Source organism: Takifugu rubripes, chromosome 6, assembly GCF_901000725.2.
Source record: "Takifugu rubripes chromosome 6, fTakRub1.2, whole genome shotgun sequence".
NCBI lineage: Eukaryota > Metazoa > Chordata > Actinopteri > Tetraodontiformes > Tetraodontidae > Takifugu > Takifugu rubripes.
This window is the reverse complement of record NC_042290.1, coordinates 5150781-5163980: the sequence shown is the minus strand read 5'-3', so window position 1 is coordinate 5163980 and position 13200 is coordinate 5150781. Positions and strand designations below refer to the sequence as shown.

At 48.4% G+C, this 13200-nt stretch overlaps 1 protein-coding gene and 2 long non-coding RNA genes across 3 annotated transcripts in view; 1 reads left to right on the top strand and 2 right to left on the bottom strand.

Annotated features, from left to right (window-relative positions):
• LOC105416532 (uncharacterized) overlaps positions 1 to 5861 on the bottom strand; it is a 14509-nt gene extending 8648 nt beyond the window's left edge. Inside the window, exons 1-2 of the long non-coding RNA XR_964580.2 lie at positions 5644 to 5861; positions 1816 to 1982 (exon numbers count right to left, since the gene is read on the bottom strand). This is a non-coding gene — a long non-coding RNA (uncharacterized lncRNA). The remainder of the gene's footprint in view (positions 1 to 1815; positions 1983 to 5643) is intronic.
• On the top strand, positions 4237 to 4845 carry LOC115250262 (uncharacterized). The gene is made up of 3 exons (XR_003888846.1): positions 4237 to 4418; positions 4534 to 4621; positions 4725 to 4845. It is a non-coding gene; the product is annotated as an uncharacterized lncRNA (long non-coding RNA).
• A 677-nt stretch (positions 5862 to 6538) lies between the features above and the next one.
• tmem38b (transmembrane protein 38B) lies at positions 6539 to 11709 on the bottom strand. Its single transcript, XM_003965196.3, has 6 exons — positions 11317 to 11709; positions 8878 to 9034; positions 8510 to 8694; positions 8303 to 8390; positions 8083 to 8200; positions 6539 to 7363 (listed from the first exon to the last, which is right to left on the bottom strand). The coding sequence occupies exons 1-6, from the start codon at positions 11441 to 11443 to the stop codon at positions 7088 to 7090; spliced, it is 951 nt and encodes a 316-aa protein (XP_003965245.1). The 5' UTR covers positions 11444 to 11709; the 3' UTR covers positions 6539 to 7087.
• Between the last annotated feature and the right edge of the window lie 1491 nt (positions 11710 to 13200).

Here is a 13200-nt window from a genome sequence, read left to right as displayed (position 1 = left end):
ATTTCCATCACAGCTCAGACCGTGAATGGTTATGAGTGCGCGGGCAGCGTGTGTGTCCTTCACTTCCATCTCTGGCAGTTATTACGGACATTTGAAATTCTGCGCCAGCTTCTAGAATGAGCAGAGGGATTACTCATCCGCCTCAGATATTGTGCTCCTTGGTGGTGCTTGGCTTTGCGGCTGACTTAATGAGAGGGGAAGGCTTTGTTGTCTCGAATTTCTCCGTTCACCCTAAAGAGGAGAAAAAGGTACCGCGGAGGAGCAAATAAATGAGGTAACTCCTCAGCTGCTTTACTTTGTGAAAAGGAATGACATCCCAATACCTGAGGGCACCTCCTTATCTGCAGCCTGTCAACACAGACAAGGGCGTAGCATTCGAGGCGAGGTGTAGACAATAGGAAAAAACCCATCCACCCTTCGGAATCCCAACAGCGCGACGCCTCAGTAGCCTTTATCGTGCCGCGTTTAGGGTTCTTCTCTCCGAGCGCTGAGACTTTCCTTTCATTTCCTGATTTCAAAGCAGGGCTTGAGATGTTCTTGGCTTAGAGCAAAGAGGATGAGATGAGGAGGCAGGAAGTGCACCGCGGGACAAAGATGAGATTATGGAGGGGAGCTGAGATGCAAGTCGATGTGCTGACCACACCTGGGGGTTACGGACGCCTGGTTGCATGTTCGCAGCAGTATTATTCTGAACGCAGACCCCTCCCCCCCCAAAAAAGATCTGAAGTCAGACATTGAATCAAAACAACCCAAAACTCTAAATGACACCCAAATCCGGCAAAAGAAAATGACCCAAATCACCAGTTGCCCAGGGTGGAATCATGCCTCACTCATCTCCCGAGGAGTCCGGCTCGTTGCAGCTCAGGTAATTTCAAGATGAAAGCATCTCGTCAACTGACGCACACACAGGCACCGTCGCCCCCCCCCCCCGAGAAGAGGTCGATCATGCAAGCGCCTACCAAAGAGTCAGAGGTAGTGTGGCAAATGAAGGTGGGATAACAGATGCTAAAAAAAGAAGGGTGCTGGAGGTTTCTGAAGAGAATGCGGAGCTCTGTGGGTTCATCCTGCAGCAGAAAGGCAGATTTTCCAGGTCTTGGGTCTGATAATGACGGCCATGATGAAGTATGGAGGACCCGCGGTCTCCAGAGTTCAGAGAGACTCGTATCAAAGTTCCGTCTCGCTCTGATGTGATTGGTCGGCCAGTTAATTGTGGAGGTCGCGGATGGATGTGGGGGGAGGGGGCGGCTTTTTCCTTGGAGGCCAAAGAACTAGATCACTCAGGAGGAGACAGCATCATTAAAAGTAAATTTGATATAATAATCAGGAGTGAGTGTGTGTCTCTTTGTCCTCTGTGGGAGATCATAATCAAAAGATTAACTTGGTGATAGTTAATCTCAGACTGATGCAAGAAAGTCGTAACATAATAAAGGTGCATTGGAGGACCAGGACTAGCTCATTGCTAGCTAGCAAGGTTTGAAGTTTGATTCCATGCTGCAAAATCTCCAGAATATTTTAAATCAGACACTTGTGATTATTCTGCTATCTTGGTAAACACTCACCAAACAGGGTAGTTGGAGGAGCGGAACACAGGAAATGAACAAAAACCACTAAAAACACTTCATACGTCGGAAATGCTCTCTTTGTGTTTGCACACAAAGAGCTTTAAAGTGGAAGAAGATGCCGAAAAGTAATAATTAGACAAAACAAACACAGCCGCAGCACAGAACAACACATTCTGGCAGAGAGGAGACGAGGGAGAGGGCTTAAATCGAAGAGATAATTAGACACAGGTGGAGATAACAGGTGAAGACATACTGTCGGTGGGTAACGAGGTCCACACAGGCAAAAACCAGGACTGCTGTGGTCCTTTCAGGACCTGAGCTTAGGCTAGCTGAAGAACTTGGTCCTTTTCCTAAAGGGGATTTTCAGGTTTTTATGGGTCCATCACAGATGGACATGATTGCGCTCCAGAAGTCCTCCATCTTTAGAAAAAAAAGAGAATATTTGCAGTGAAAAGGGAGAATGAACTTTGTTTCAAAGGACTGAGACATCGTGGAGGTGAAATTTGAAAGGTCAAAGTACCCGACATTTGTCCAAGTGGTATTTTTTAAATTCAGAGCCCATCAGTGAAGGCTCTTGGACTCGGTGGAGGGTTGAGCTCCCCCCACATGCAAAGTTGTAGCAGCATTGATTTGAACGTTGCCAATCACGATTTCCCTGCTGGGGGGGGCAGCATGCACTACTGAGTAGCCCGTTTGGTCAAGACAAAAGGACCTTTGTGGAGATCATCTCCAGCTTGGTTCCTGTGTGCTGTCCGCAGCAGATGTGGATGCAGCTGTGCTCAACTTGACGCCGCCACTTTTTCCTCTCTGGACAGAGGCAGAAGTGACCATTATCCTCCTCAACGTGTGAAGTGGAAACAACTGGCGCTTAAATCTCAACACGGAGCCGTTCTGGAAACTCGGCTACCGTCGGAACAGACGCGCGAGGCCGGACGGGTGAACTCTCGGTGGCAGCTGCGCCTTGCGCGGAACGACCTGGAGCTCGGCCTTGTTTTTGGAGCCTTTCTCGGGGGCAGACTTGCACATTCCTTTCCAGAGAAAGGTTGCTCTTGGTGCCAGGGTGAGCCGGAGTAACAGATGGTTGCTGGAGCGAGCTTGGCCTTTTCTTGTCTCTCCCTCTCCTCCATGTCCTCGCTCCCTCTCTCCTCACAATAACCCCCTCTTGCTGTTCTCATGGTAACACTATCTGCCAAGTCTGAAGGATTGGATGTTTTGTAGGACACATGAGCCCAGCATTGTAGCGGAGCTGCTCCCTCCTTGTCTCGGCTGCCTTTGTCTTTCCTTCCCTCCGCGTCTCTGCTTCCTTTCTTCCTCCCCAGGAGCCGAACATCTCCCATCTCCTTCATCCGTCTCCACCTCCCCTCCGCTCATCTATCAGTGCTGCTTGTTGAGACGACCATCAATTCCACTTCCAAAAATCCCAAGCACGTATCATTCGGCACCTTTGAGTCAACTTCTGATGAAATCGCTTGCATCTGCTGCCCCCCCCACACCCTCCTACCTTATCTTTAACCTCTGGATCTACTGTGTCATGCTCACCGAGGTGTCCTGATACTCTTATCTCAAGGCCGATTGCTTCAACTCTGGGCATTAGCTCTTGACAGAAGATCCTCCTCCAATGGCACTTGTGTTTTTTGACCTCGTTTACATGTCCGCGTCCCACCACATTTATGAGCTGCCACCGGAGGGATAGAAGTTCAGAGAGGAGGTGACGGAAATTCACAGCACTCGGGTTTAACAGGGGGAAGCCGCCGCTCCATCTCCCCATCTTTCCATCCACAAGGTGAGTTCTACCTCCTCGCTCCCCTCTTCCTTCCCCTCCGACGGCATGGTAAATGGAACCAGTGTGGTTGCATTGCTGTATTACGGTGGGATAAAGTATCTGTGCTGGTAATCTTTCCTGGATTAATGGCTTCTTCTTTATCTGCTGCGGCTGCTCCGCTCAGATGTCTGGCCGGGCCAGGAGCCTCCTGCTGGAATACTAATGACAGACAGACAGACAGCTTCAGCTCTCCCTGTCCCCCAGCTTCAGCCCAGCCCACAGTAGTGTGCGTGTGTGTGTGTGTGTGTCTGGCAAAAAGGAGGCACATATGTGTGTGTGTAGTCAGAGAGGGCAGACAAGGAGACTGTGAGTTAACAGTGTGTGCGGGTGTGTTGTCACCCCCAAGACCTGGTTGTCTCCTTTCTGAGGCAGCGGCTGTCCTCCGTGTCCTGCTTTGCATACGGGAGGGGCCGAGCAACCACGAGGGGGTGGGCAACAACGGCGGCGCGAAGATCCCCGGGACGAGAGAGGGGAGGAGCAGATAGAGCAGATTAATCGAAGGAAATAAAGAACACAGGGGGGCAAAAAATAAAAATGGAAATTGAAGAGCTCCCATCCGGAGTCTCACGCCGCAGCAAATAACTTCATCTGGCGCTTTGCTTGTTGTGGCGCCCAAAGCTCCGCTTCCATTTCCTCCGCAAGGTCACATTTAGATTGCGCAGACGGCGGGTTAAGCTGATCCAGGTCCTTCATGGAGGGGGAAAGGGCCAGCACTCGCCACCATCTGCTTCTCCAGGGGCAGAAGAAAAGAAGAGGAGGGAGGAGGGTGGAGGTGGCGGGGGGGGGGGGGCTGACAGACCCACGCCATGCTCCAGCGGCCGGCCGTGCTTATGAGAGCAGGGACAAGTGTGTTGACCACGTTTCCAAGGTGCAGGAGGAGCCCTGGCTGCGAGCGACGTCACTTAAATGACGAGGAACTGTTGTGAGGGAGCTCTGAGCGTCAGGAGATGTGGACAAGGCCGAGAAGACGGCCAGGGTTGAAAGTCCACAGGCAGCCGCCGAGCTCTTGGCGCCAGTAGTGTGGTGCATTATGGGTAAGTGATATAGCGTCATGGGGGATAATATTGTGCCGCAAAACATCTGGAGGTTTTCCAAATTTTTAGGGGAGGGTTTGAGGAGTGTCCAAACGACCGGCGTTATCTCCACCAGGAAGTCGACCGCTTGACCTTTGCTCGCTGACAGCGAATGAGGAGGCGACAGCGCTGATGTGGATCTGGACTCGAGAACGCCGACTAAAGTGATGAAAACACACTCCGATTCTGCCAGAGAAGAAGGTTGAAGGTTTCCAGACACGCAGCCACTTTCCAGGCGACTGAAGCTCCGTTTCTGTGCCCTCGCAGCTGCTCTTTGGGACATCGGCGGCTCGCTTTGGAGCTCGCCGAGGGAGTTGAACACATCTGTGAGACGTTCCCTTGAGGGCCCATCTTTCCCAGGAGGCTTTGTCTTCATCCTCCCTGCAGTTAACCTTCCCTTCCTCCTTGCCCTCCCTTTGTCTCGCTCCCTTCCTTCGTCCCGACTTCCTGAAGCGAACCGTTTCCTGTCTGGTCCCGGACAAGTTCTCCGCTCAAAGTGAAAACAAATCTGATTGCGCGGCGTTGCGTTTCAACGGAACCGCAATCGTTTAAACGGGTGAATCGGAAAAGTTCTAATTTTAGGTCCCAGTAGGAATCACGTCATGGCAGAAGCCACACCGCCGCCAGCCTGGGACATCAAATGTAGCCGCCACGGCGCAGGAGCAGGTGCATGGCCACGAGCCTGATTGCTGCTAGTTAACACTCTCCCAGTCGTTTGTCCTGGTGGGACGGAGACTGGGAGCGGCGAGCAGGTCTGACTGGGATCACTGAGACCGTCTGGGAACATAAATGATGATAAAAACACACTGGCAGTGGGCATCATGTGTGTTTTTGGGAAGAAGAATAAACAAAGGGCTTCCTTTTGATTCTGAGGGATTGGCTGTGTGTGTGTGTGTGTGTGTGTGTGTTTGTGTGTGGGCACCCTGGAGCTCTTTGTGCCTTTTTGATGGACTCGGCCTTTGTTGCCTCTCTACATGTCACAAACACCTGCACACACCCACGTGTCGACATACACTTTGGCTGGTTTTGCTATACTTAAGCAGACAGCTGTCAGGTGAAAGCATTTTGAAGCATTTCTAGATTTTTTGCCATTGTCCCGGTACATAAACTGAAGCGTCCCCACAGGAATAGGGACTTGTCCAGTATGTTCCCACATGCACCACTAAACAAGTACACACACACTCACACGTAGGCAGTTGCCATTGGCTGGATGGAGGGTCCCCCTCCTGTCCCCGTTCCCGCTTGCCTGCAGCGGCTGGCCAGTCTGTCAGTTCCCAGGCTTCTTGCCATCAGAAGGTGCCTCCTGGCGCCACCATGTGGTGACCGCATGTCCTGCATCCGCCTGCAACAGGGCCTCTGCTCCACAGGCAGCAGCCCCACTGATGGGAAGGTCAAATATTGAAAGAAAACCCCTCCTGGACCTTTGGACTGACCGTCCTAAACTTTAAATAATAACTCTATTTCCTTGTTTAAGGGTGTATTTCAAATTTCCCCACTGGAAAACTGTGTGAGGGAAAGGACGGAGGGAAGGGGCACAGAGCAGCAGGTGAACTGGGGCCGAGGTGAAAGGTGCACGGGGGCTTGAAAGCGTGTGGCGGGGAGGAGGGGGGGGTTACACTCGGTTCACTGAGCACTTGTCACGCAGGTCCGGACCTCATTAAGGGAATTGTCTTGGAATCGTCAGCCTCTATAACCGCGGCCATGTCACCCGTCTCTGGGAAACACTTGATTTATTAACGGGTCTTTCAGGAGGGTCAGAACAGGCCGACCAAGAAAAACACCATCCTGAGCTGGTTCTTATTCTTCATCCCCAGAATCTCCTGCAGACTCCAGGGGCTCCTCTATCCTGGCCTACGTTAGCAAGCATTATCCAGATTTGGGGGGAGATTTCTCTTCCCTGTGTTTTTAAAGGGGGGGGGTACAAATGGGGAGCTGATGACACAGTGATGCAACGGTTCAGCCCGTAGCGGAGGTAAAGTCTGGACAAACAACAGAGGTCGTTCTGCAGAGGTCACGTGGACCACTGCAACCAATAGAAATAAATGGTTTTAGAACTGAGTAAATGGTTTTAGAACTGAATGACTGGTTTTATAACGAGCTTCAACTCTTTAATCTCAGGATTTCTTGTGCAAGCGTTTCTCAGATGGAATGGAACACAACCAGAATGCTTTCTTCCATTTGAAATGTCATACATTCAAGATCGCGTTGATTGGCAATAAATAGAATAAAACATCTGAAGGTAATACAATATAGCCTCTCTTTTAAAAAAAATTATTCCAAGACTGTTGAGAGTAGGAAACAAAGAGTCTTTACAGGAAGGGGAACACACAGACGGTCAGGTAGACATTCGTGGATCAGCAGGTACAAAGCACCAAAAACCCAGAGCTAAAACAGCTGGTAGCCATCAGACACACACCTTAAGGATGAGGCTACAGCTGCTCCGTGAGGGACTTCCTGGTCAGACAGCATAAATGTGTGTGTATTTCCTGGGAATCGTCCCACATTGAGGTGCAGGGTTGTCAGAAGTCTGGTTGAAATGATTTCAGCAGAACGGTTGAAGACCTGAAGTGACCAAACTGTGAATCAGAGATGACGTTGTGGGGGAAAAGGCACTACGGGCGGGGGGCTGACTAGTCCGTCTTCTTGCAGCTCTCTGGTTCCGGCCTTTCTGACTCTTCTTTGGCTTTGAGCGTTTGTCCCATGACAGGACTGGGACTGGGCGCGTCAGCTGCTCTGTTTTTACTGGACTCTTTGGTTGCGACGCTTGCGCTACCATCGGCGCACCCTTTGGTTGCCTCTCCGGTGAGGGCGGCGTACGGGGAGTAGCCGGCGAAGAGGGTTCTGTAGATGGCGGATTCAATGGCAGCAAATGGCGAGGAAGAGGAGCCCGTCAGCATCATCCTCGACTGGAAGGAAACGCAGTGAAGACATAAGAAGTGTTGCTAAAGCTAGTTAGCATGTCTATGCTGATAAACACTCTGCATTTATTAGACTGATTGTTTTGGACCAATAAAGAATCACTTGATAACCGTAAAGCAAAGGCTGTAATTCCGCTCAGAGCTGCAGAGCTTTAAAGTAACGGTTAGCTAAATAATTATCACACCAGGCAGCTGTTTTCAGCTAAGCCTTCAAATCCCAACACGCACGAGCGACAAACAGCGAGCAGACAAAATATACGTGACAAGCTGAGACGGTGCTTGTTTTGGTCTCATTAAAGAGTGTTTCAGTTTAAGATATTAAATATGTCTGTGTGAAGTCATATCAGCATTGGGGATATCGACCGGGCCTCGGAAATGTCACCGAATCGATGTTTGCTAGACGGGTCAGAGCTGGGAGAATCGGGCCAGAGAGACAAAGAAGATTTATCTGTGTCTGCGTCAAGAGCTAAAGTTTCCCAGAGAAGAGAAGAGGATGATGCAAGCTGATGAAAATGATGCAAAAGCCCCGGCCCTGTGGGTAATACTGAGCTAATGTGAGTCACATCAGCTAAAACTTCAAAACGGGGGAGGGAGGTCATGTGGAAGACGTGACACCACAGATACGAAGCAAAGCCGCTGCCAAAATATTTGTTCCTCCCTGTCCTCATCCTGGCCGTTGTCGGCGCCACGCGCGGCGGCGGACTGACCTTATTGACGACGGTGAAGATGGTGTAGATAAGCATCAGGTGGCGCGTCTGCAGAGGCAGGTAGTGGGTCTGCTGCAGAGCAAACAGCACGGCGCCGATCAGGGTGATCTTAGTGGGACTTAGAACAAAACCAAGCAGTGAGACCCGCGTGTGTTGAAATGAAACTTTACCATCATATGGAGGGGAGACTTTTGAGGTAACACCACCCTTGAATACTCACTAGGACATTTTGAGGAGCTCGTTTGTCTCTGGTTTCCATACGCCACGAACAAGCTGCTCAAAATTCCGTATCAAACCCCCTCCAGCACCTGGCAGTGGGTAAAAACAAACAAACAAACAAACAAAAATTCTGGTGAGGCTCGGCCTAAAACACCACTGTATTAAGAGACAAAGAGATTTCCGTAAACATGCACCAACGCGTTCTGACCTCTGGTCCACCCGATGGCAATCATGACCAGCAGGCTGTCTTTGTATTTGCTGTGGGCCTGCGTGACCCCACTGAGCACCTTCCAGGTTCGGGTGACTTCCTTCATTCCTGACAGCACCAGCCTGAGAGGCAGGAAGGTAATGGAGGAGTACACCAGGTCCATGGGGCAGTAAAACACCAAGTACCTGTCAGGAGGTAGGTATTTGCCTCAAATCACCAGCAGGGGCACTGTACACTCCTATAACAGTGATGTATTTACGGATTTCGCCAGCAGATGGAGCCAAAGCACAAATCTAACCAACAATAACTTCTGCAATAGTGTGCAGGAAAAAGTGAAATAAAGGTGATTAGATCCATCAGATATTCACCAGATGATGGATGCCAGCAAAACACTGGTGCTGTTGGATAAAGGTGCCACAGGCGGCTCGGCCAGCATAATCCCAGACAGCACAGCTCCGCCGAAACAGAAGAGCATGGAGCTGAACCAGCAGGCAAACGGGCTGACTCTGGAGACCTCAAGAGCTCCTGCACAAGTACAGAGGAGTATTTAAGTGAGCAGGAGGAATGCTTACATGACACGTATTTATGTGCAACTCTGCACAACAATGAAGACTGAGACGACATTTATTCTGAAAGATTAAGAGGCATTTTCATTGCTGTTTGACACCATAACCTCGTTGACATTTCTCCAAACCACAGTTGCTCAACAATTGTTGCCTACATGACAGGTAAACACAGAGAGCTACGCCTCCAGGTCCAAAGTGCAGAGACTGTGAGGTCAGTGAGGATTAACATCAACTGAACACTCCTTTAGGGTTAACACCCAGTCATGAACAGTATCAACTCTCTAACCAAATGAACATATGACATATGCGTTTACCTTCACCTACAGATGGACAGAGCCTGAGCCATCTGCTCACAGTCAACACAGGACCAAAGTAATCTGAGGATTACACACAGATTATGGACTCCTGGAGAGGCAGGATCTATAGTTCGACATACTTCCTCATACTCCCTCCATCAATGGCTGCATGCTCCTGGCACTGAGCAATAGACAATCTTTCTTTTTGCTGATCGCCCCCTGGAGTTATGTATGTGTTTGCTGAATATGCACGTCATACTGTACTTTCCACCGGCAGTACGACAGTATGGCGCACTGTTGCGGCACTGTAAATTGGAGATAAAGCGTTATCGCGGTGTCAAAGGGCACGGACGCCTCCCGTGTCAAACATAATGACTTTATTCAAAGCAGCCTGCATCTGCTGCGCCTTCATCAGCCAAGCACAGACGTGTTGGATTTAAATGCCAAATATGACTCAAACAGGAACAGGATATAAAATACAAACAGGAAGTAACTGTGCTGTTGTCCCAGGCTCACGCTTTGTACAGTTATACTGTAATTTGGCTCCTTATAGTGGAAAGGAAAAGGCCACCGAGTTTAAACTGAAACTATGAAGAGGATGATGACGTGCACTGCATTATATTAAGTCAATGCTGCACTCCTGGAACCTCATCAGTGGAAAAAAAACACTGCTTGCACATGTGCAACCACGCTACAGACAGCAACACGTGTTATGTGTTGCTTCACCCTCACCCCCCCCCCCCCCCCACTGAAACATGAAATACGCACTTGAACTCTGAGCTTTACAAAAGTTGGCAACAATAACGCAACAGGAAATTAGCAGGGCTGCTGTCCTGCAAGACCATCTGTCCGTATAAACCTTGACATAAATGTAGTTTCCAGTACGGCGATAAAGCTGGTTAACTTTGCATGATCTTCTCAGAACTCTACAATCCATTCAAAGCCTGATGCAAATCCAAGGTAAACAGAAGGTAAACAGTGGTGCCAGTGGAATAAACCTGCCTCCTTCCAGTCTGAAGGTTTGGGATGGTCATGAAAATGTATATTTAGGAAACTAGGATGTGTGAGAGTGCACCATGACAGAAGTGTATTCTCCTACGAAGCACAAAGAGAAGCTTGAAGGCAGGAAAGGAAAATAGATTTTGATTTAGATTTGCATTCCTTTCCTTTCCGGGCAAGCAGAAGCAGCCCAACTTGCCTCCTGAGTGTTTGGCTTCTGATGTTTACTCCGGTTTGGCAAGGACAAACCCTGGAAATCTGATGAATCTACGCTGCATTCACTGACCTCCTCTATGCTCTTTGCAAATGTTGTCAAAGTCCGGTCGCTGTGTTTGAACTAAAAATGGAATGGGGAGATGTGAAGAGAGGACAAGGCATGAAGGGGTCAGATTCTTTGTGAGGCAAGTTCCGAAATAGCCTGGAGAGCTCCAGCAGGGAGACGAGAAGGTCCAGCGAGCGTGTTGCTCTGCAGCGCCTGTGCAGTCCACCTGTCCCCGCAGTGACATAAGCTGGACCTGTGCCTGAGACCATCCCATAGACCGACTGTTGCTGTGGTCTGTCGCAGTTGTCTCTTTCTTCTGTGTATTTCGTTGCACTTGTTAACTTTTTTTTATGGTGATGCAAGCATCCAAAATTATTATGCTCTATAAATAAAGCACTTATCATCGTTTTTTTAATATCATAAAAACTGAGTTTTCATTTTAAGAGTTTAACAAGAGTTGTTAACTGTAACCGTTTATGCAGGTATTTGCGCACAATAAAGTGACCACAGTGGTTCCAAAGTTTTGTAATAAACTCCCTCAAACTCAAATATTTGGTGGGAATTATGGATTATTAATACTATAGAGCCAGCTAACTTTAAAGTGCAACAATAAGACATGCATTGCAGGGGTGTGGAGTTAAGATAAGTGAGAAAACTTTGAAAAAGTGGTGTCCTTGAACTCACCAGGCTGCTCCCGCAGAGCCAGGACCGACATGATATAGTGCGCCATGTCAAAGTAGGGGAACATGGACAACTTTGCCAGCCCGTGGGACAATTCGTCCAAGTGCAGCACCTCCAGCAGATCCATCATTTACTTATTTCAGAAGCTGTTCACAGTCAAACCCGTGTCGTTGGTACCAGTTAAGAGTTCGGAGCGGAGAAAAGCCAAAGGTCCAGAGCATCTGAGCAGACCGTTCGCTCTCATCCGCTGACACCGACACCTCCGTCCGGGCGGGTAAACCGCTGCCAAGTTGCTGGTTGCTTCACTTTAAAGACCGTGTTTCAACACAGGTTGGTCGGACTGTGCTGTCCCCATCAAAGATGCTGTCATCGGCGCATACGTGGGATTCTTCCCCTGGCTTCCGCCATGCCAGCGACGGGGCGGGGCCAGCCAGAGCGGCTCTGTGATTGGACAAACCGCATCACGGTCAGCCAATCAGCGGTCAGAATGTGGCTTCGCGAGGCGATGCTGCAAAGTTTTACAAACGCCAACAGCCACCCCCCCCCACTCCCCCCACCCCCCCACACACACACACACCAATATAACGTCTATAAATACCACCGACCGAACATTCAACAAATCCATACCATTTTAGAACAACGTATAGAAACCATGTATCAGGTACATTTTTTATGAGGAAACTTTCATGTTGTTCTGCTTTTTGTGAGCACAAGTTAAAATAGCCTGGATTTAATATGGTTTTATGTGGTTTCCCCCGAGTCGTTGGATTGCACAAAGTTTAGAACTGCTAATCTAGTTAATTAGAAACAGAACAATTTTAAGGGCGTGTGGATCTTAAAAGTTGAATATTTGCACGATAGGCAAGAACTGTTGGCCCATCAGAGACGCTGTGTCAGTGTAAAATGAGGTCACCCTTTGTGTTTCTAGTGATAACAAATGAACCAAACTAACAACTATTGTGACTCCAAGCTTGTTTTTCAGAGCAGTGAATTTAAAATAAACAGTGTCGGTTTGAAGTAAAATCCTCTTGTACAGATGAGACTTGAGCAGGACCCCTGGTGGTGATTTTACCCCCCTGCGATTTTCTTTTTTGAACTCATCTCTTATGTTTAAAGGGATGTGATCAGATTAAATTATAGTCTTTCTACATTGTCGGCAAAATAAATAAAAATAATAAGACAACCGCTAGTTTCTTTATTTATGAAATAAAGCATTTTATATGTAGGATTTCGAAACAGTTTATACGAAAATAAAAGAAAACTCTTGATACGCCATTTGGCAGCGTGGATTTATTGTTTATCTTTAAACATTTAGGATAGGCTTTTTATAATTATATTTAACTCGATTCTATTTTGTCGTTTACAGTCCGTGGCCGCTAGGTGTCAGGCGTGCGCCATTTTATACAGACGTGTCGATGAAGTCGCGTAAAAATATTCATTCATGAATGGAAATGATCATTATCACATATTTTTCTTTTATTAAATTAGACATGTCAGGTAGAAACTGTTATTAACATAATCCGGCGGCAAGTTTATTTGTGTTTGCCATTTATTTTTTGTTTTCCACGAGTTAATGGGATCACTTATTGACGAAAACAGGCTACTTTCACTTTAAAGCTTATTCTGTGACGCCTCTGTGAATATAGACCTTTAAATTAAGAACAAAATATCTGAGTGATGATGTAACCCCTGAAACAAGCGTCACCATGAAACTCCACCTGAGACCACTCCTGTGTTTGTTTTGCCGACTGAGGTCGGTGTGTATCAGCCTGTTAAAACCAGTCACTTTCCCATGTCGTCACTGGAACCAGTGCATCATCGGGGGCTGCATTGTCTCAGTGTCTGATAGTAGCCAGCTCTAGTGCATCTACCACTGATCTTCAGGTT